This window comes from Megalops cyprinoides, chromosome 19, assembly GCF_013368585.1.
Source record: "Megalops cyprinoides isolate fMegCyp1 chromosome 19, fMegCyp1.pri, whole genome shotgun sequence".
Taxonomy (NCBI): Eukaryota; Metazoa; Chordata; class Actinopteri; order Elopiformes; family Megalopidae; genus Megalops; species Megalops cyprinoides.
Genome location: NC_050601.1, coordinates 12,448,271 through 12,472,156, shown reverse-complemented (window position 1 = coordinate 12,472,156; position 23,886 = coordinate 12,448,271). Strand labels below are relative to the sequence as shown.

General features: G+C 43.8%; 1 protein-coding gene across 1 annotated transcript in view; it reads right to left on the bottom strand.

Annotated features, from left to right (window-relative positions):
- Positions 1 to 23,886, bottom strand: part of LOC118794614 (myosin-7B) — a 69,819-nt gene that overhangs the window by 42,997 nt on the left and 2,936 nt on the right. Inside the window, exons 2-3 of the mRNA XM_036552870.1 lie at positions 23,199 to 23,276; positions 19,437 to 19,502 (exon numbers count right to left, since the gene is read on the bottom strand). Of these exons, the coding sequence (XP_036408763.1) occupies positions 19,437 to 19,502; positions 23,199 to 23,276 (144 nt within the window). The remainder of the gene's footprint in view (positions 1 to 19,436; positions 19,503 to 23,198; positions 23,277 to 23,886) is intronic.

The following is a 23,886-nucleotide window of genomic DNA, read 5'->3' as shown; positions in this document are numbered from 1 at the left end:
GCAGGGAGCAAGAAACCATCTGGCTGCATCAGGGGACAGAGACATGCAGTCAGACAAGTCCCTCTCACACATGCACACACACACATACACTCATACACACAAACCCTAATTGACTGCTGCCCTTGGTTTAGGAAGTCCTGCTTAATGTACGATGTGAAAATAAGAAAATTGCCACGTTACCAACTCTCCATCATTGCATTTGAAAGCATATGTATGTTGAAAATCTCTACAGCAGAAACAGCTGAATTACTTGAAGTTCACTGTGACCACAACAGTGGTGTACAGTCAATTAATCAGCATTAATAAAATCTTAACAGAACAGATCAGTATCTAAAGTATATGGAATTCTATTCAGTGGTTATGTCTGCTTCTGTCACATCCCATAAATTGGATATCAAACAGAAGTAAGCATGAGAGTAAAAAAATTCCTTTTTTAATGTCATTCAGATGTTTCCAAAAAAAAAAAAAAACACGTTCTGTACCTATAACAGGATCAAAGACCATTCCAGCCCCTACCGTTTCCACACAGCTCTCTCCATCACTGACAAGGTGGAATGGCCGGCTCGGGGTTCCTTCTCCCTTTGATGAGATCAGACTTCAATCGGGGGCAGGAACAGGGGCGGTGTGCAGACCACAGACGCAGGTGCTGCCGTGAAAACCCCAGTGAGAGGCCACAGCGCTCCGGTCCAGCGCTGCACGTGTACCGCCTGAGTGGGGGGTGTAAGCCGAGCAGGGCGAGTCTGCGCAGGCCTTACCGATAGCAGAGCCGTCACCGAAACCCCGCAGGCAGCACATTCATATAGGACTCAAACAACCGTTCCCCTACCCATCCTCAGCCCTCCAACTGAAGAAAGGACCAGGGCCTCTTACAGTAGAGCCACTTTTCCCCGACTGCCAGCCAGTCAGAAAGAGAGGCAAATTTTTTACACAAGACCCACGTGACCCAAGCACAGTAGACAGGTATGCAAATGACTGGACGCTGGCTGCCAGCTTAATTTTAAAGGATCGTAAAACATCTGAAGACAGAGAGTGGGGGCTGAATGTGACTATCATGATCTATGATCCTTATTATGAATGGTATCCACAGCACTGAGGCAGACTCTGGGAGGCCCCCTCATCTCATCCGTATTCTGAAAAGAACAGAATATCTCTAGGCCCTATTCACAAGGTAAACATGTATTAGTTATGTGCCATAACCTTATATGGAATCAGTATGAAAAATGAGTGGGGAGAGTCATGATAAGCTAGTGTAGAGGTTTTGAATATCTCAACTGTTGACTGCGCAGAATACTCCATGAGAGTGTATGGAGCAAGTCCATTTGGCAAATGGAGAACCAATGCAGAGAAAAAACTGGACAGACATTTCACGAGTTGCTTTGGAGCTGCACTGACCAAAGCTCCATTCTTAAAACTTGTTTCGATTTACCTGCGCCTATATAGCTGTCCATTTACTTTAGCTATGTACACTGACCAAAGATTTCAGCAGTGCATTCAGCACTGTGGTGCACATCTGTGTGTCCGCATATTACAGCCCTACCAACAACTGTACGCACATGAACTCACAGGTCACCAGGTGGAGGGAGTGAGGGGGAGAGAGAGAGAAAGACCTCTGCAGAAAACAACTAATGAGGGGGGATGAGATGCCTGCATTGGAGGCCCAGTCACAGATCCATTCATCCAACAGCAGCAAAAAGACCCGCCGTATCTGAACATTTCAACACACTAATCCAACAGGAGGGCTGTAGCTGAAGTTTAAAGACCGCGTTTGTCAAATGTTTGCACAAGGAGATAACACTGAGTGCTTGTTCCTGCTCTTAACATTACGCAGGCCTGCTCGCCATTTACCTTGGTATACATTCAGAGAGATGCTTCGGTGACAAAGACAACACAACCTCTCGAAAGATTCCCCTTTCCCTGTGTAATCAGTCCTTCACAAAGTCAACAAGACACAAACACAACTCCCCTTCTTGACTTCGATGCTCTTCTTTAATTTATCTTCCCTTTTTTCTTGTCTAAACTGCCATGGCCTGTATTAGTATTTCCATGATTTAATGCTGCTTCCAAACTGTATGTACAATGAGGTCATCTTGGGCTCTGTTGTTCATTGGCTGAACCAGGGCTGTCACCACAATTAACAAATGATGTCATTCTGCACCTGAAAACCAGGAAGACAGGCTGGGGCAGAGAGGAGAAGAAGAAGGTGTTTATCTTTCATTAATCAAACTACACTCTCATGGGAATACAGCACGTTATTGTCTAGATGATTACACTAGGGACTTACTTAAACCTCACACCACAGACATTTTAAAATGTACTCATTGTGTAAGTAGGTGTGTGTGTGCTGTGTGCCCATGACAGCTGGACACCACACCACTGCAAAATCTACCGACAATAAGACATGTGAGGGAGAATGGAACTTCCATTGGCTGTCCAGGATCATTTTCCTCCAAAGCCCACTGGAGAAAATAACATGCTTAATATTTCATACTACGTACTGGTAACATTGACATAAATTCACAGGTCACGCACCCTGTCGGCCAAAGTCCAAACTGTTTATTCATTCATCTTGAAATAATCTAAGCATGCAAGAAAACGTGGACTCCTGCAGTTGCAGCCAGTGAAAAAAACGATATTCCTCATTAAATGCTCTTGATTTTGGTTTGGATGCCTAGTCCTGGGTGCTGTGATGATGAATTCAACTCATATGAAAATGTAGAATGGTGTGCCAGTGTTACACTCCTTTTCTGCTACAAGTGTCTGAGGAACATGACAATGACTGCGCCTAGCAACCCCCCTGCTAGCCCGGGATTAGCCACTGGGCCAACTGGAACCAGACAAGAGCAGTGCCTGCTCTGATTGCTCTGAGAAAACAAACGCTTTTGTGAGAAAGTTGACACCAGCAATTTTAAGCAAAATGCAGGTTGTTCAGCCAAGCTGGCAGCGAAGAGACTGAGGTCAAATCAGGTGGTCTGAACTGGATTGTTTACCCAGTGGTAAAATGCCAGTGTTTAACATCTGAGCATTGCAATAATACCATTTCTGCATTGTTGTTTTTACTACTTGGACGACTGTTGTATCTTTGAGGACGCATTGAGTACGCAGTGACTTTCCAATGCATATGTAGAGCAGATGACCTCCATGTTTGCACAGGAACGCAAAAACCAGCGAGCAAATAAAAGGTTAACTTTGAACCATGGACCTGAACTTAAAAACAGCTCTTTTCCATTGTGCACATGTGTATGTGTAGGCACCATTGTGCACGTGTGTACATGTATGCTTGCCCACCAATATGCTCCAGATAAGGCCGCAAATAAGAGACATTCCTCCCTCAGCTGAGCTCTGTTTTCAAAGCTACAGCGCATAAATGGCACAGCAAATCTGTGCAGCTGCTTTCTGTATTAGAAATATGCTTTTGAGGCATATGGATATGGGCACTATCCACATCTATTTTATGTCAGGTGTTAAATCATGCCAGCAGGGGACTATTATTCACCATGTATGTTCATTTGTCCAGACCAGTGCTATACAGACCCACCAGCGATCTACAGAGGAGAGGATAGGAGAGAATAAGAGAGGGGAGGCACAGCTGAAGTACAGAGCACAGAGGGCTGTCCACTTTAGCCACAGTACCACAGGCAGAGGCACTGGGGAAGCGGGGGGGGGGGGGGGGGGGGGTTGAGAAGGTGCTGAGGAACCACTACAAGGTGTCATCTTCAAAACAAAAACTCTAGACACATGTGCCCATTAGCCGTCTCCACCTGAGTTCTGAGTCGGATCAGAGGAACTCAGAGTGAAGGGGAGCACATGAAAGGCCCGATTTATCCTACAGTAAACCCTCCTCTGATGTGCTAATGAAGGGGATGCAACAGGAGCTCCTCCCACGCCCACCACACCTGACTCCGTCGCCATAGCATCAGACTGCCAGATGCTTACAGGCTGGAGCAGAGACAAACTGGCACAGTAAATGCATGAGGCAGCCCGATCCGCCGCTTGCTCACGTCAGCGGTATGAGCAGTTCTTGGTTCTAGACCAGCAAACTGTTGGTGCCGCTCTCGAACCAGTTTTCCTGGCCAAGATCCGGTTCTTTGGCTGTCGAAACGCAAAGAACTGGTTCGAGATTAGGCACCAGCTACGTACTGGCCCTCGAACTGCTTTGGTGGAAAAGGGGTATGAGTTCCTGTTCTTCTGAGGCCCTGATCGTCTGAAGGCCAGTCCTTTTGCTATCCCTACCCTCTGAGGCCTGCAGCACATCAGCCAAGTCTCTTCCTGTCTCTTTTAAATAAAACAATGACCAGTATGTTTGCCTCTGCTTTTAATAAATGAAACCTGGCAAATCTGAAGAAATCATAGTTCTTCATCCACACTCCAAACCGCATCTCCTCTGGAGGAGAAAGCGTGTCCTTGAAATCACTTCCTTCTCCTCAGCACTGCTTTTGACACATCAATGTTTTTATTCTCTGTGCTTTGAACAAAGAAGGGAAGGTATTAAAAGGAAATGAATGTGAACTAAATCAAAGTAGACGCAACTGTTGTGTAACACCGGAGCATCTGAAATAAATGCCCTTGTGAGAAGATCTTTGCAATGAACTTTCTAACATTCCAATGTGGCCAATGTAACATTCCACTACCATTTTAAACTGGTATGCAAATGGATATTTAAAAAACAAACATATCTGGTTGCTGGGACTCAACAAAAAGTCTTTGATTGGATGAGAAAGCAGCAGATGTTTGCTCCAAAGGGCTGAACTCCAGCACATGATGCCAGAGCCATCATTGCCATCCTCAAGGCCTGGACAGACTCAGTGACTCAGCATTCAGAGGCACCAGGCAGTCAGAGTGGTGACGGCAAATCATACACTCATTATTTTCCTAGTTCACAATCTACAGACATACGTCATACACACACACACACACACACACACTTTTCTAGGCTTTCACAATTTCGATTTCCTCTGGCTTAACTCTTCCCTACAAAACATGCCTGAGGGAAACATATATCACATGTTGGTTTGACCAACATGTGCCCTGGCTTAAGTCCTCACAAAATAATGTTAGGCTGAAAGGAAAATTCTGGCAAAAATGAACAAATTGCCTACATTTTAGAGAAGGCCAGTGGTAATCTGATGGAGCAGTGTGCTGGAAGAGGGCCAGGCCGAGGCAGAAGACAGTGTTTACTTTGTGCTAGATCCCGAGGAGGCCGCTGTGGTTGAATGAGATTACACTGTGGTTACAGGGAAACAATGGCGAACCAGTAACAATGAAACAAGTGCCAATAAAAGACTTACAACTGAGGTTCACGAAATCATACAAGGCAAAATCCAGTGACCTCTGTACCCAATCCACATGGCTGCAATTCTCCTGTGACAGGCAGAGCAGTGTGGAAGGGTAGAGAGTGGGCATTTGTACAGAGGTCGAGGCAAACTACAGCAGCTGAAAATGTGGGGGTAGGAGCTGACAAAAGTCAGTTGGCATTGAGGGATCTAAAACCAAATGCAAATGAAAATGAAGGTAATGCTCGAGGTAATGCCGAGGTAATTCTCACCAACACCCAGATGTAACAAAACTGCCCTGCCAGCCATGGCTGCTGCAGAGCCAAGCAGTCACAGAACTGTGTCAACAGGCCAGGCTAAGCTTCTATAACCAGAGAGCTACAGACAGACACACAAGCATATAAAAAACTACCAGTCTAAAAATTGTCCCAGAACGCCACATTCACTTCAGACTTTATGAAGATGAATCGAAGAATTCTCTTTCCCTCTGTGCAGAAAGGTCTGAAGGAAAAGAAGAGAAAGTAAAGAATGAGAAATAGGAGGAAGGGTGCAATCATCATATGTAATTTGCTTAGGAGCAATTCTCAACTGGAGAATGTAATGCTTTGTATACGTTTGTCCATTTGTATGCTTGAATATTTACATAAGTAGGCCACCCAGGGCTTGAACCTACAACCTGCACCCCCTCTGAACAAAAATGGTTGGTTTGCCAATCATTCTGGTAACATACAGGTCTGGTTTACAGGCAAAGCAGAGAGAAGTCAACAGGAAACAGCAGAACCTCAGCAGCGCCAAAGCAGGCTCAATTAGCCAAGACTCCCTCGAAGAAATCCATTCACCTCCCAATGAATGGTTGGAAAACCCTGAAAGCAAAAGGAAGAAAGTCAAGGGAAAAGAAGCCTGCGCTACAATAGAACCTTTTAGAGACCTCTCACTGTTTGGCAGAGTTGGGACAGCACTGGGCATCAAGCAGCTTCTTTTTTTTTAAGTTCACCTCAGGGAAAGGGCCCAGCGGACCCCAATGTGGAGCATTTAAAAGAGATTCCATCATCAATTCAGACAATTAAATAGAGCTAGCAATCACATATTCATCCAATAAAGAAGAGGAGTAAGGGTAGACTGGGAAAACGTTGTCTTTTTTTTCCCCAAAAGGCAAAGATCCAGCCAAACACTGCAAGAACTTCTGACAGCAGCTGAACTGCTTTTCAGCGGACACTGTTGTAGACACAAAGGCCTTGTAAAAAGTGCGGCCTTAAGGCAGCATGAGGACTCGGTTTAATAACACAAATACCCGGTCAAGAAAGGGCTCCAAGGGAAGGTTAAACTATAGGCTGGAAGTCACAGCATATTTACCTAACTTTACATGTCCCTGTTATGCAGTCCCTGCGGTGACATAATATGGGCCTCATGCTGGAAGGGGTATGACAGGATTCATCTGTAAGACTTAAATTCTCAGCAGACAATGGAAATAAGCAGACAATGAATGCATCTTAGTCAAAGTAAAACAATTTCCCAAAAACACCCAACCAGTGACAGTAACACTGGCACTAACTGTTGAAAGTGTGGGGATTTTGCTGATAGCGGCCTACTGTACCATCACACACACACCAGCACAGCATATCAGAACGCTTTACAATAATGCCTGAGCTGGGCTGATAGTACCGCTCAGAAGTGCGGCCAGAGTCAGTGCCACCCTTCCTCGGCTTCCTCTGAAGATGGGAGGCTTCTTAAATCTCACTATCAATCCTGAGCTGTGCTTATCACTTTCTGGAAAAAAAAACAAATCACACTTCGGACACCTTTTTAAAATAAGAAAGATGAAAAGCAACGCCATGCAGCTGTCCCCTGCTATAACTGGCTCTGAATGAGGCAGGAGTTATTTTAGATGCTGACAGTATAAAGAAAGAGTAAAAACAAACCTCTCTCTCCCCAGGGCACCGAGCCTCTGCTGCAGCTCCGAGCCCAGCGGCCTGCTGCTGGGAGATAAACGAGTGTACTGTCCGCATGCTCCAGTTTGTGGCTGGAGGGAAAATTACAATCTTTCCGCTTACAAGACAGAAAAAACCTTCCTGCAATTATTATACATGTCTTAACATATGTGTAGATATGCATTTAATATCCACGTGTGGCTGTATTGTGTAGAACCGGACATACGGTTAAAAAAAAAAAAAAAAAAAAAAACAGAACTCTTTTTTGGCTTGGAAAAAAAAATCCTGTCTGCAATATATTTCCTCAACTGGAAAGGCATGGTTGATAGAGTCTAAACAGCACCAGACAGGGTTTAACTAGCATCAGCGAAATTCTTCCCCTTTTCTGATGATGGTCATGGAGACATTACGCAGAACTCCTAACTGCAGGTCCTTATAGGCTAGTGATTGATGCATGGAGTCAAAACACATGCAGGGAGTGTGACCGGGGTTGTGTGTCTGCCTGTATATTGTAGGTTATATGTTACAGTCTGCCCTGTTGAGGAAAACGCTGCGTTGGCTAACACAACACGAAATACTTCAGGAAAAATGCTTGGGACAAGTAATCAGAGGGTCACTAATCTCTCAATCAAATCCCAGCTAGGACAGTGCAGTTGTACCCTTGAGCAAGGTGCTTAAGGTTGAAATATTTCATGCAATATCCAGCTGTTAGAAACAATATTGGGCTTGAATGCGAGTCATGTCAAGATGTCTGCTCTGCAAATACATAATGCAATATAATGTTCAGCTCTAAATGTAATGATTATGTAGCTAGTAGATAAATCAAGTACTGTGGTCATATTGTTCTTACAGTCCTGGAGCGGTGCTCAGTTATAATCCAGTGTTTATGCATTGTTTGTGCTGTCTCACACCAAGTAAGAACCATGCCTTGGAATGTAAATAGCCAACCACTGTGTAACTGGCTGCAGCTTTCACAACTTTAAAAACATACCTAACTACCCACAATAATGATCTACCCAGTCCAGTTTCCTCCCAGAACGTTTTTCCCATGGCTCTGTGTGTTCCTGTCTGGAAGCTGCCTTAATTGTAGGGGAGTTGGTTGCCAACCTGTCCTGTCATATACTGCCTGGAGACAAATCAGTGCAAGACTGAAGTTACTGCCCATCCGCATAATGGGAGGAATAGAAGCCCCTCGGAGGGAGGGAGATAGGGATAAAAATAGCCTGGTTTACCGGAGGCCCTCTAGTGAGAGCAGTGGTTCCCCACACACAGAACTCACACTGTAGGCATGCGCAGTTTTTTATGGTGTGGGACCATAAAAAAAAGAACTTAATTCACCATTGTTAAGTCCATTGTGTTCCAAATAGCCAAGAGCATTTTTGGGGGGTTAGTTTTTTAGAACTTTGTGGTTCCTCCATTCTGATCATTTCTTGTTCTATAAGCTGCTTGGAGATGTTAGAGTAGAAGTACAATGGCAAGCGCAATCTACTCCCCGTGTTAAGTCCAGTGTCGGATCAGGCTTGGGGCGATGTGCTCTGTGGCTTTGTTCAAGCTCAGACACATTCACTTTTTTTGTCTGCCGAAGCCTGACAGCCGTGGTTCTCTCGCTGTGTCTGCCCAGACGAGCCCGTCCCTAAAGCCAGCACACAGAAAAACTCAGGCCTTTCAACCAGGCTACCCTTCAGCTTTAACATGCGTTTACATGTATGTAACAGGAGTCTTCTCAGCTGGGACTCAGTTTAGGAGGGGTGAGGTCTGACATATTGCAATGCTCCTTCTATAAAACAGTGAAAGACAGGACCATAAGTTAGTATAGTAGCAATGCAATGCTATGATTATGGATCATTTTTGGCACAACATGTATGCTATGATATAGAGCGATGTTGTTCATACAAGTATGACCACTTAACACTTTATACACTTACACCATTTTTCAGCCTGATGCATTATTGCTGATATATTATAAGCTGTTCTGCACCTGCAACCCTCTTCCTACGGTGCTTTTTACATGTAATTTGCATGTCCTACCATGATGGTCTTCTAAATCACTCAAATATGTTAGTGCATCTGCCAAATAAGTAAACAAACCTGAAAATTCTGCAGCCAGGCAGCACACTCCTGACAAGTGACATGATCGGTCTTGCAGGGGACAAGTCAGGCCTCTTCCCTGACTCACGGGGGTGACGACACTGCCTGCCTATGGCAGCCTCCCAATCATGTTGAGCTTCAATATGTACCGATAACAACAGCTCAGTCAGGAAGAGCACATCTGGCAGCCACTGCACAATGGTAAGTGATACTGCTCGGGGGGGGGGGGGGGGGGGTGTGACTTATCTCCCATGTTTCACACTATCCATCCAGTAGTCAGGACACTTCAGAGAATGCGTTCAGAGAGCAGAAGGCAGCAGCACAGCTTGGACCCTCACTCATTACACACTCATTCCAGTTAACACACACAAAATTAACTGGAAATGTATGGCCCTCAGCCAGGATCCAATGATGGGATTTGTTTGATACAAAGAAAATCCAAAGATGAACCAACAATGTCATTTGCCAATCAGGCTGCCATTTTCCAGAATGTACAATGTCAAAATCCACTCACACACCCACTGAAACAGATACTGTCGATGTTCACTGCAGTAGTTGTGTTTCAAGACTTTGCTGAAGGGTAAAGAAGTACTGTCCTCTTTGCATTCAGACCGAAGGGGGCTTCCCGACAAAGAGAAGGAACATGGTTCCCACACACACCTGTTTTTCTCTCACACACACACCTCTCCCTCTCCCTCTCCCTCTCCCTCTCCCTCTCCCTCTCCCTCTCCCTCTCCCTCTCTCTCTCTCTCTCTCTCTCTCTCTCTCTCTCTCTCTCTCTCTCTCTCTCTCTCTCTCTCCCTCTCTCCCTCTCTCCCTCTCTCCCTCTCCCTCTCTCTCTCTCTCTCTCTCCCTCCCTCTCTCCCTCTCTCTCTCTCCCTCTCTCCCTCTCTCCCTCTCTCTCTCTCTCTCTCTCTCTCTCTCACACACACACACAGATTTCTGCTGCATACTGCATACTGCATACACAGGATTCAGAAACTGTGTTTTGACTAAATGCCATAGAAGTGTGAAGCAATGCTCTGTGCTGAAGGGCCATCTTAGCCTGAACCTGAACTGCCACTTTCTCTCACAGTGTAGGTATCAGACAGGTAGCTCACAGGCCCTCGTGGTATTTGGGTAGCATAAATGAGTTAAACATGCGATTCAGATGCCACTTTGAAAGATCCACTGTACACCCTATACCACCTATTCAGTTAAAAGTTAGCTAGGTTGCTTCTAGGCAAAGAAAAACCCAAGGAAAACACATGGTTCTGTGTACCAAGTGCTTATAAGTCAGCCTTGTGCAGGGGATTAGGCACTGGGTGATCTCTGTAGGTAATGCTACATTTGCCTTCAGATGATGCGATTTCAATTTAGCATGGAACTGTACAGGAATTCACCCAATAGACGTAATTAATAAAGGATCAGTTAAGGAATTTTGCCTACTCCCACTTGTTTCCTGATGAACACATTCATCTTTCTTGACTGCACTGCGAGCAGCCAAGCCCTTTTTAAACTCACTGCAGAGCCTGAGGTGAAATCCCTTTGAGTAAGATACGCCAGACAACTGGCCCTCACCTCCCTCTGAAAGCAGCAATTACAAAACTGTGCGTGGATTCACAGCACTGCAGCTCACATTACAGTTTGAGTATGCAGTAAATTCTGAAGAATCACTACATTAACACTTTTGTCTTTCCTGAAGCTTCTGCTTCCACACATTTGATTGCATATAATCCTTGGGAATGACATCACTGGGAGTGTCCAATTAAAGTGCATCCTGAGACTGAGAAATAATAATTCAAGCTGTAAAGAGTACAAGCCCAGCACATAACTCTTCTGTGATGTCATAAAAAGGAAGCAAAACTGAAAGTCTTGTGTGAACGGAATAAGAGGGTTCATCTCTCTACTTCTGCAGTTTTCTACCCACAAAGCACACACACAGGCTCATTCCACAGCTCTACCGAGTCCCTCTCTGTCTTCAAGAAACATCTGAAGACACAGGTCGTCCGCTCTCACCTGAACCCCTGACACACTACCCCCTAAAGGATCTTCTCAAGTCTCAAACTGTCCCCTGCTAAGCTATAAAAAAGTAATCTAGTGGTTTAAATTTAAGACACTCACACTGGCACACTTTACCTGCTAGTGTGTAACTTGCCTGGCCAACCAATGAAACCTGGTCATGCAGTCCTTCTAATATTGTTGACTTTGTATGGTTTTTCGCTTCTGTTGTATTGTACCTCACTTGTAAGTCGCTTTGGACAAAAGCGTCTGCCAAATGAATAAATGTAATGCAATGTAAATGTAACACCTGTGAAACTTAAGGTGCTTTCTGTGAGCCAGGTTTCAACCTTCTACATCAACCTTCTACACCTAGATATATCTTATCTACCTCCAAGGGTGAAAGAACTTGGACTTGTTTTACACTCCTTGTCAATCTTTCAAGTCACTCCCCCTCCACCTTCCAAAGGTGTATGAGGTGCTATTAAAAGCTTCATCTTATGATGTCTCACACCCTGCTGTTAAACAGACTGCTTAATTGAAGGTAGGCAAACTGAGGGTAATCAGGCAACAAGCCTGCAATCTGCTAGTGCCCCTGCCAGGGGGAAGCAGCACCAGTCATTTGCCATGGCCCTCAACTGCAAGAGCCACATTTTGAAAGGAACTTTTGCCCTTCCCTCATACCCCAAAAGAAAAAAAATCTAAGCCCTCATTCTAACACCACACAAATAAAATATAAAATCGCAGCACCGTCTGCTTGGCTTTGGTCCACTTCTGCATCAGATTTCAAAATACTGGAAACTATGCACTTTAGTTAAAATGAAATCCCTGCTTTGCCTGTCTAGGAGAATGCAGCTACAATTGCATTTCATACTGTATGACAGTGGCTCAGTCTGTTCGTACACAACATTTCTCCTCTAAAGTCTGTTTGTCAGTCATCTATCAGGACTTACGAATCTCAATTTATTTGGCAGATGTGCTGACATGGTTTCACTCAATGACACATCTCACCCCCATCCTCCGTTGACTGAAAGTGTCTGCACAGATCTGCACTGAACCTTTTACAACCTTACCAGCTTTTTACTTTTATTATGCTGTGTGCTTGTGTATCGCAGCTAGTACGTGTTTTTTTTTTTGTCTCTGCTATACATGCATTCTTTTCCCGAGACCACAGCTGGCCCCAAGTAAAATGATTTAGGCTGTCTATGCAGACCCAGCCCTACAGACAGTCATACCCAAACATCCCTTCTAATTACACATTACCCCTCACCACTACCAAAGGAGCAGAGACTGCCATGACCTGGAACACTCTGCACCACTCCAAACAGCACTGTTCCTTCATGTACTCTGCATTATCCAAGAATAAGAAACACAGAACTGGCTGGGTCAAGTTCAGTCCAAATGTTCTCATGTATTTCCATGAACTAGTCTCCAGCTGCCACAACTGCGACAGCCCTTACTGATGGGTTTCATAGTTATGACCTGACGGATTTGAATAGAAAGTGGTTCAGGCAGTGGTTGAATTACGGTCACAGTCAAGCGCACTGTGGTCCTTTAAGCACTGTATTTCAATTTCTGACTCAACGGGTCTCACTTCATTTAGTGGATTATCAAGCATATCTTTTTTTCACCATTTCCCACAAAAAAAGCTAAACAGAACATACTGACAAGCTAACATGTTAACACGATCATGAGCAGGAACTTGAAATCTAAAACTGGTAGTCCACTTTGTTGATCTCATATCAGGATCCTTGGTTATAGACCAGCGCCCCTCCTATAGCATGACAGGGGAAACACTCTACTTCAAGCCTACCAGGACTGAGACAAAGGCTTGCGGTGTACGGACCTGTTTAAAATATTTTCTAATTTGAAACCATTTTGACAATAACTCCAAATGAGAATGAGAGAGACACACAGGATCGACCCACATCCCCACCCCTTTGCACAATTAAGAGGAAAGCAGGCAGGGAGCCAGGAGGCAAAGGGCACCACACCAGCCCCGAAACATAAATATTAATGATCTTCCAAGTCCATTCTGAAATGAATTCCTAAGAATGAAAACATAATCCAAATATCTTTCAAATTAAGATCAACATCTAGAAGGCTCCAGTTAAGCTTAAGTCACACAATGCCCCAAAATGCAAACTAGTTTCACTGTGCTATGTTTCAGAGTACAAGTTAATGTAAAAGTATGCAGATAAACAAAAAGTAATAAAGAATTATCAAGCAGTTACAGTGATGCCGCATTCCCAAATAGTCGATACAGTTTTGCGATCCTGAATCAAACCCAGCTTTGTCACCTTTTAGAAACAAAAATATGATCATAAACAAATGCCATTCTCCTAGCATGTCAAGTGAAACACTACGTAAAAGTCTTTAGAGCAGTAAAAAATTATGTTGAAAATGTGCATGCCATAACTACTCAGGGAAGATTATTGCTTTTCATTTACCACTGTTGACAGTAAGTCTGCCTAGAGCTCAAGGGTCAGTAGCTGCAGTAGGTTTTATAGATCCATTTCAATAAAAATCCCTCTCTGTATAACCGTAGGACCTGCTGTGAGTGCAAATACTGCCTGCTGGCAGACCACAGGGGTTTCTGGCTCTAGAACCTGCCTGTTATTGACAATTTAATGGCACCCCTTCCCAACAAATCATTCCAACAGCTTAATTCCTACTTCTTTCTTCCACCGCAGGGCTCCCGCACCGATGGTCGATATTTGCCGGATTTAAAAGAGCGAAAATCACATTACACTGTGGTCAGCGGTGCCTTTCGCACAGCTCCCACTCTGGCAACGTGGATCGTTCCCTGCTCCTGGACGGCCGGGCCACTTGTTCCAGTACTCCTCTCACTGCTTGGTTACTTTTACGCCCAGCAACCCCCAAACCTCATTTACTCCGCCCTTCCTTCCTGTACTACCATCCTCCTTGTGATTCAAGCACAGGAAGAGAGCAATGTCGAATGCATCTTTCAAACCGAAACACAGCAAGTCATTCTGAATTCACACACATTTGCATTTAGTCATTTAACATGTAGATATATCCATGGCGACTTGCATACAATAAGGCAGAGGAACAGTAGCAACGACACAACATTCATTAATAACACTTTTGAAAATTGCATTGCATAACACAGTGCCACAATGAGCATGTTAACTAAGAGCCAGAGTGCAGGAATGACATAAAATATGTTACAGATTACTGACAGATACAGATGCATATGTGCAAAAAAGATAAGCGTCATAAACGGTCCTTGAGAGGCCTTCGCATCAGCTGTTACATGCAAACACAAGCCACATTCACATACACACAAAAGAGTACAGGGGAGCAACAATTACGTTCATATTTAAATTCTGTGGAATATCTGAACAACAAACCACAATTCACAGCAGGAAATGGAGAAATCCACTTCACTTGGAAAGGTCATTTTCCATTCAAATGCTGGGTTCTGCATTATGGGCTGGAACTCCACGCCCCCCACCCCCACTCCCAAGCTCCCCCTTTCTCCCACAATCAGGAGTAGAGACATTGACTGACAATGCATAGGGGTTGCAGTGTAGCACATTGGTAAGGATCTCAGCTTGTAACCGAAAGGTTGCTGGTTTGATTCTCCGTCGGGGCACTGCTGCTGTACCCTTGGCCAAGGCACTTCACCCAGAATTGCCTCAGTAAATATCCAGCTGTATAAATGCATAGCATGTAAAAATTGTAACCTATCTAAGTCACTCTGGATAAGAGTGTTTACTAAATGTACTTAATGTAATGCATAGTCAAACTGAAGTATCCACAGGAGAGCTTGTCCTTGTTCTTTTCAATAGCACACCTTTCTTATTCCATGATTTATGCATTCAACCAGTCTGAAGACAACAGAGCATTTCAAATTAAATAATAGAACAATCCTATACCCACAAATCACTCTGCCTAGAAACATCCAGCTGCATTCAAAAACAAATGCCTTTTGTGTTTGCAGACGTCAACAAAAAGTAAAAATTAATTTGCCTAGCCTTACTTCATTACCTTGCCTCACTGCCATTACCTCAAGGTTTTGGCAACAGCCACTTTCCTATACATACGTGTTACTATGAAATAAATATACAGCAAGCATCCTTTCCATTGAACTAATAAAAAGGTCTATTTTATTTCAGACTACAGGTTCCATTTCATTTGTATAACATGTGACTGGCATCAGAACTGATCTCAGCCTGTTCACTAGAGCAAACATTAAATCCCTCTCGAGGGTCCTCCTCTGTTTGAACTGACTCAGGAGCTAGCCAATGCACAACAACAGTACGTTATCCCATAATGACATCTGTGGGAGACTGCAATGAGCTCACAGAACTGTCCTCAGTGATGCCTATCATGGGTTTCTGTGTAAAGCTGGTGAGAGTGACCACACCACCACTACCATTACTGTGTATTCACAACAGAGCAGACTGATGCTTGTACCATCAACTCAGTTGCCCCAGACAGTTTTAGTTAATACAGGGCACAGTCTGCAGACCACACTTCTAGTGGAGGAGTGCATCCCCCCCCATTAGATGTAACTATGTTCATAAAAAATGGTACAAAATGTTTTTCTTTTGGAAATAGGATGCAGATGGTTCCACGCACGTTTTAGCCTTCAGTGCACAGTGTCAGTCTGTCTGCAATCTAAATGCATCACCCTAAAATGTCACCATGGTTCTAAGAGTTAATTAGGGAAGTGTCTCTATTTCCAGTAAGGCTATTAACAAGTTGCTAACTCATAGCTGCAAATCCAAACGGAAGGCCAGACCTACTTTTGTATCACTGACTTAGCCACCCCAGACAGCTTTAGCTCATGTGCGTCACCGTCTGCCCTTTACAGAGTGTATTTTCTTCTTGAGATGTATGCATTTACCGGGATTTTAGGCTCCTCAGTTCAGAAATGAAGAATTACGCCCACCTACCCCCCCCCCCCCACAGGCATGGGTGTGCACACGCACATACACACATACATGCACACACGCACGCAGACATGCACAGGCAAGGGCACATACACACACACGAGCGTGGGCACACACACGTGAACACCCTTCCTCCCTTCAACATGGTACAGCTGACTCTACTCATAAACAAAGCTATGTTTACACTTAATGTCTGTCCAGCCGTCAGTAGACCTGACACAAGAATATCTGCTCAAAGTGTTTTGAACAGTTGGATAAATATGATTTATCGTCTTCCTTTAAGAGAAACATTAAATAGAACGCTGGGCTATGCAATAGAAGAAGTGTTGTAATCAAATTGTGCTTGTCTTGGCTTTTTATCATGTAGTTATCGCAACAATTCTGCTTTGCCAAAAGCACTTCAGCCTCCATGTTCATGTTAACCAACCCCATACATAATTTAACATCATGAATTGTTCATCAGCTTTCAGTTCTTTTCATTTTAAAAATTCTGGATCCCTTTTCTATCAAAATGTTCAACACAAATCATTTGTCTTGTAGCGAACAAACACATATGTTAGTCGTCATTCCATTCTGTGAACTGAGACTGAGTATTTCATCACAGTTTCGTCATTTCACAATGTATTATGTAACACTTTCCCACATGAAGACATTACATCACAATGGTAAAGCAGTAGACTTCTACAGTCCTAGCTATAATAAGTTCTCATACCAAGACTCATGCAAATGGCTGTGACCTATCAAGGGATTTAGTGTTTTATGAATCTGAATTTTGCAAGCAGAATCTACAAGTTCTTAAGAACATGCTCAGTGTGAATGACAGAAAGTCATCCAGGCCCTGTAAATGGCATCTCCAGGTGACCCCTAGAGAACAAACAAGCCTGCGACTATTGAATTAGGTGACACCAAATTATGTGGTTTGAAGTTTTCCTATCACTTGTATGGGTCAAGGGACTCCAATTGGATTGTCACCACCTTTAAAACACCGGGTCTGCAGTTCAGCAACACCCCATCCCATAATCAGCTGACCCTGTCCAGATTTGTCCAAACAGACACATCAATCAACAAATATGAATAAATGCCAGCGTCAACACCTTCCTCAGGAGCATTCTGCAATGCTCTTGGTGAATTCAGGAGTGAATGAAGCTGCTGGGTAATGCCTGGAGGAAGAGCTATGTTTGTAATGAAGCATCACATGCGCTTTAGCCTGGGTCTCCATTTTGCTACCATCACCAACAATCACACAATATGTTCAGGCAAAACAAGGCAACAGCACTCAATCTAAAAACCAAAAAACATTACTTATATTTATGAAAATAAAGCACAGTTCAGCCAAATAACAGATCCCTAGATTTTTTGCAGTTTTAGCATGCCAACTAGTGTCCAACTGAAAACTGAAACCCAAAAAGGGGGGGACAGGACGGACTCATCACAACTTCTTGCGTGAAATTCTATTCTTTCATTGCGATTTTTTCCTAACCTTTCTAAACACCTTTCACCTTCATTTGTCCATTCCCCCGCTTTGTTCATTCCAGGAATGAAACTGGCATGAGCTCTAGAGGCAGAAGGTGGTAGCTGTACACTGCGATTGTGTTAGAAGGTCAACATCACCAGTGGTGCCTTATAGTTTTGGTAATGTTTTGCAGCAATGTTTATCAGCTTGGTCCTCAACATCCAACCATGATCACATCCACATTCCATCCCTTTTCAATGGCACACCATGCTTTGCAACAACAAAACATTTGCTCCACAGAATGGGTAATTAGTTTTTTCCAGCACACTTCTGATCATCACTGCCAGTGACCGACTGGATATATTTTGTTTTTATTACATATTTCAGTGTCCAAATGGCATAAATTCAGCCTGAATCCCACAGTTCCTTGAATAAACTGGTAACAGGAATCAGGCTGCTGAAATTCTGCAGATTCAGACCTAAGGGCATTGTTCTTCCTCTTCCTTCCCAGCATCCTCCACCCACAGACACACACATACACACACCCCAATACACACACCTCATACTGCTTTTTTGCCCTGTAAGCACTCCTCTCTTTCACATAAGAGCTCTCTCAATGGCTCTACATACTGTACACCGTGGAGAAAATCTCTTAGAAGTGAGAAGCAGAGATCAAATTGTGCATGTTTCTCCTCTTATGCAACAGACTCCAGTTCACCTCCCTTTATCTGCCAATTCTTTAGAAATCCATCAGTAATCAACAGGCAAACCTTTCCATTGGGCTAATGGGTCAAAGCACCAGCTAATGAAGAGAACAAAAACAATGTCAGACTCATTTTCCAAAATATTCTTAACCTACACCAGAAGCTCAGAGCAGATGCGCTCCGACTCCACCAACAGCAGCAGAGGAAAAGCAAAAAAAATAAGAAAATAACTTTTGTGAAACACCCCGGGGACATTTTCTGAGTTCCTCATTCAGGTGGGCCTGTGCCAGTTTGTCATAGAAAAGCGAGTGTGTGCTTTTCACAGTCAGAGTCAGGTGTGTAAACAACAAACAGGGTTAATGACCCCTCTGACCGCATCGCCACATGACGCCTCCCTCCTTTCCATATCTCTTCCTGTGGTGACTGACGCAGGTTTGTCTGAGGCAGTGTGCGCTCGGAGACATTTCTCAGTCATCAGCGCACTGGCAGCAGGGGGAATCAGACACTCCAGTACTCTTTATGAACGCACAACTGCTATGTGTGACTTGACAACATCCTCCATTTGGGCCTATATGCGCTTTGAAGACATACTGCAATCACTCAAACCCTTCGACTTAGTAGTCTGTTTTCCGCCTTTTTTCTGCCATTTAGCCCACATATCTGTATCTGCCTGTCAAGTGTTGATCACCAACATCAAGATGAGATAGTGCTGTAACATAAGTAAATACTTGAAATACGTCTATAAATTACAAGGCAGAAAAATCCATAACAAGTGACTATTACTGGAAAAAGTAAACATAATTGCAGCCAAGAATGCAGCTGAGTCTTATAATAGCTTATCGGTGCTTTGAATTACACATATTTTGCTCTCCAGCAATTTTCTGGCTGCAACATTAAAACCACCGTTTTTCCTCTCTTGCCATTTCACAGGACCGCATTGTTTGACTTAATTACCTGGCTTTACATACAGCCATCAGGCTGGAGCCACACACGCACTTCCTCTGCCCCAGATTACATGGGTATCAAAAGCTAAACCCAACTTCACTTGAGATTTAAGACACAGACAGATTTCCTAAGAAGGGTGCACTTACCATCTCATCCAGGGCATAGCGCAGTAATCCATGTTCATACAGGATGAAGAACCTTCTCTGCCATTTCTGTGTAGGAAACAAGGAGAGGGTCCATGAGATACACAGTAGCTTCTGACAGTGACAGTGTATCCTCACTGGATGCAGATGAAACTCTAATCCCAACCACTCCACATAGCTTCCAGTTTCCATCTTCACTATTCACTGCTGTGGTGATTGAGGAATGACTATACCATGCTCTTGGGTTAACATACTAGCTGTAATTGTGGGTGACCTGGCGCACCCCTCACACATGCAGTGGCTCTATGTGAACATAAAACCAAGAGATAGTGTTTGGTTGGATGTTTTTTGGTTGGTTTAGAAATCACCCTTGTAATGGCCATTGACTTGAGCTGTCTTTGGCATCTCCGGCTACAGTTTGCACTGAGGTTAATAACTTAATCCTTGACTTTTCAAGAAATCTTTTCAAATAATTAAATCTAGACATGTTAAATGTATGCTACAGTACTTGGTACACTACTGATATTTATAGAGGAAAGTCTTAGGTGATTTAAGTAGAACCCTGACATTAAACAGCAGGGACTAAACAAAAAAGAAAGGCAATAAAACAAAATGTACTTTGCTACCATCAGTTTAAATGTAAACAGCACATGCTGCCTATGTACACTAATGTAGGAAGGAGCTCGAGTTGTTTAATCCAGGATCATTCCCTATTCCCATAAAAGAGATATGGCGATATACCACCCCACCCCCATCGCTCCACCCCACCCCCCATATCCTTCTTACACAGCTTCACAAGCTGTCTGAGTTTTACTATATTTTAATATAAACATCCACGCCCAGAATGAATGTTTAAAGCTAGACAAATGTATCCATAGTCACATGAATAAATGTGCGGGTATTATTAGTGACAACATAAATCAGCTGTACTGAAATCTGGAAAGATCAGTGTGAGCACTCTTCATGTACTGTAATTTGGCCCAAAGCAAACACAAAGGCCTATTTTAGAATGCTGGAAACCAGCAGAAAAAAAAATAAAATAAAATAAACGAACCAAGGTAAAACTACTTTTTCCACCAAAAGGAACGCAGGAATCAGCTGCAAATCAAATTTGGAAGACCTAATTTCCCCCCAATTCAGGAGAGGGATTAACAAAACGTATGAGACAAAACAGCATTCAGTATATACATTGCCCATACAGAGAGAGAAAGTACAGCATGAAATGTAAATATTTCTGTAGCCATATCTGAAATGAATCAATTCTCATTTCAGAGGAAAAAAGGAAAGCTCTCTCCTTGAGCTCATGGTATACATAATGTTGACACTGTGTCTGCATCCACAGATTTCTTGGACCTGGGACAAGAGAAGGCCATCAACAAAACCTCCCTGGCGCTTCCCTCCAGCATCACAGAGTCACACCTGTAACTCACTCTCTCCCAACAAGTGACATCTAAACTACTGCAGGTCACTAGCAAATGGACCGAAGACAGAGAGGAGCACTGAAACAAAATTACTCGCCCCTTCACACCCCGACCTCCTGCAGCCTGTTTTTGGTTTCTGGCCCCTCAGTGCTCTGATGCTGCTTCCATGTGGCCTTCGTGTACTGACAGAATAGGCAAGCTGCACTACTCGCCATGGTACGGTGGACTGTTTATTTTCCGATTCCACAAAATCCTGGAGAGTTAAAAAGCTGCCTTTCACCTTCAGTTTGGCTCAGAAGATACTGACCGCTCCTTGATCACAATGAAGCTGGCAAGGCCTGTGAGAGAGCATAAATGCTTTACAGTAAAGCTGAAGATGGTGGTGGTGGAAGGGAAGGGTGACTAGGGCTGGTGTAACAGTTTAGTAGTATAATACTGCCTCAAGAAATTTTAGCTGGGTTCATAACAACAATACTAGGGTTATAGAGGCTCCAACTGAACATGGAATCACAGAGCTCTCATTCTCAATATGGAGAACCTGGAGAGGATGTTGATGTTGAGCTTGTATACATTACCTGACATGCATCTGCAGGAAAGCGATCACAGAACACTGTCTAGCAAGGATGTTTACATGACGTTGCACAACAATGATTTTTTTTTTTTTTTTGCCCCTCCTTCTCATTCAATGCTCTGTTAGCAATCACTCCTTTTTCATGCAGTGGATCAGACTGGTGTTAAATTTCTGCCTCCAGTTTGCTGGGGATGACCATCAATAAAAAATGAGGAGGTGCTTTGTGCTGTAAAAAGCCATCAGGCCCTCTGAATGGAGACTCCTCCACATGGCTGTCGGCTAGGGAAACACTATATACACAGCCTGGGAGGTCATTAAATATTTAGGGAGAGCTCCTGAGGACCAGCTGATTAAAATAATTATATTCTATTTGAGTCTGCAGGACCGAAGAGAGGAATAGGAGATGACTGATTATGTAAAGCGACAGAGTTTGTATACCGTCTCCAGCCATGGACCAGTTAGATAGATGGCTCTATGATGCGTATATTTCCACTACGTTTGAATGATGGAGCAAGGTCTTAGCATCAATGGATGCGCCACTTTGGTCTTCAGATTTCCCCTAACCAACAACATCCCTTCCACATGGAAGACATTAGGGCTGTAGGCAGGCCTGATCACAGGGACGACTGCTATTTGTAATCCTCCACCAGGATACATCAACAACAGTGTTTCATGTGTGGGAGGAAGTGTACATAGAGTAAGAGGCCCATCATTCACCCCCATGGGGGAAGCCATAGAGAGCCTGGGTCAATATTACACTCACAACCTACAGAGGGAAAAACCCTGAAAAGAGGCAAAAAAATGTTTCTAAAAACAGTCTGTCCCCACGGGAGATTTCCACAAACCGCACAGAGCAGTGCAATGCTTAAGTGATTCAAAAAGAACTCGAGCTGCCACTTAAAAAAACGCAAAATGAAATGAGTGGAGTGTGGATGTGCCACAGCAGTACAAACAGAGCCATTATGAGCTCATCTGCATTCCGCAGCCTATTCTTTCGCTGGAACTTGAAATCCTAATGACATTTTGTGGCAGCACAGTTCCGAGATGGAATGATTAAAAACTGGGACCATTTCGTTGTTTTTTTTTTTTACTGTTAGTTGCTGTATCAACAAATTTTACTGGGCCTCCAAGCAAATGAAAGTTTTGAAGTGGACACACGGCATGAAAATTGTTTGTGAAGCAATGATGCACCAATTGGGTCTTTTGTTAGAAACCAATGCTCCAAAAGAACACACCCCCAACATATTTGAAACATCAGATTAAGAAATAACAGTCAGAGTCAGAACGAATCCCTCCCTCTCAGCCTCCACCCTGCCGTGCAAACTCTTTTGCTAGGGTTCAGTTTGGCAGTATATTTACTTGGCTATGGTTGTGCCATTTTTTTTTTTTTTGGTTAGACACAAGAGCCAGCTCCTTGATTCCAAAGCTGAAGCCAAAAAAACAGGGGCACTGGAAATCGGATTTCTTAAAGGACATGGTCTCAGTTCATCTTGATCCACACCTTAGGAGGTACTCTCCAAAATAAACCTTTATGAAAACTCAGACTGCACCAGAGGCCCACAACTTTACAACATTGTTCCTCCAAAAGAGAGAATATGTCATCAACGTTTGCCGTTTTGCCTCTCCCCCCAGCAGAATCGTAAGCTATCAGCTCAACATGAGGTTGAATGTAAACGCTGCCAGAGTACCCTGCAGTTCAGCCATAGATCATTCTGACCACATCGACTTTGCTGAACCAGTAGTCAGTGGAAGCGCAGCGGAGGACTTGCTTACCCGAGATCTGTGGCCAGGATTGTCAAAGTTTGTTCCCTCAGGAGCCAGAAGCAGCCAACCTCCATATATGGGTTTTGCCTATATTAAATGGGGAAGAAATAGAAACACGAATCATTACGCTGCATCTTTAATTAGTGTGACCCCACCAAGCCCTTTGACTCAATTATGCTCCCATAGCTACTGGCTGCAAAAGGAAACGAAACAGGAGCCCTGAGGGCTGAGGTGTGTGACAACTTGCAACAACGGCAACTGTCACTCAGTCCAGCTGCTCGGTTTCACAAGGCCGACACTGACGAGGCAGAAGTGTCACCTACTGCCTTGACACAAGAGACTCCTCTCTTTGAGAAAGCCCATGTTGCTGCATGTCTTCACGGCTGACCCTTCTCTGCATTATTCTTGAGGGGAGGGGCGGGGTGGAGTGGGATTGAGAAGGCACATTCAGGTCAGGGATTTCTCTTCCATGGTTAAAGCACAATAGTTTGTGACCATATGCATTTTCTTTACAACCCTGATCCTATATCATAATCACTCAGCTCTTCAGGGTAGGTGGGAACTGAGAGAGAAGAATGGGGAGGTCGATAAAGAAAAACAGATAAACTGGAAAAAATACACAATGCAAAGATTCAACATACAGTAGTATTACAGACGGTGTTTTCTTTTCTTTAGCAGATCCTCTTATTTCCAACAA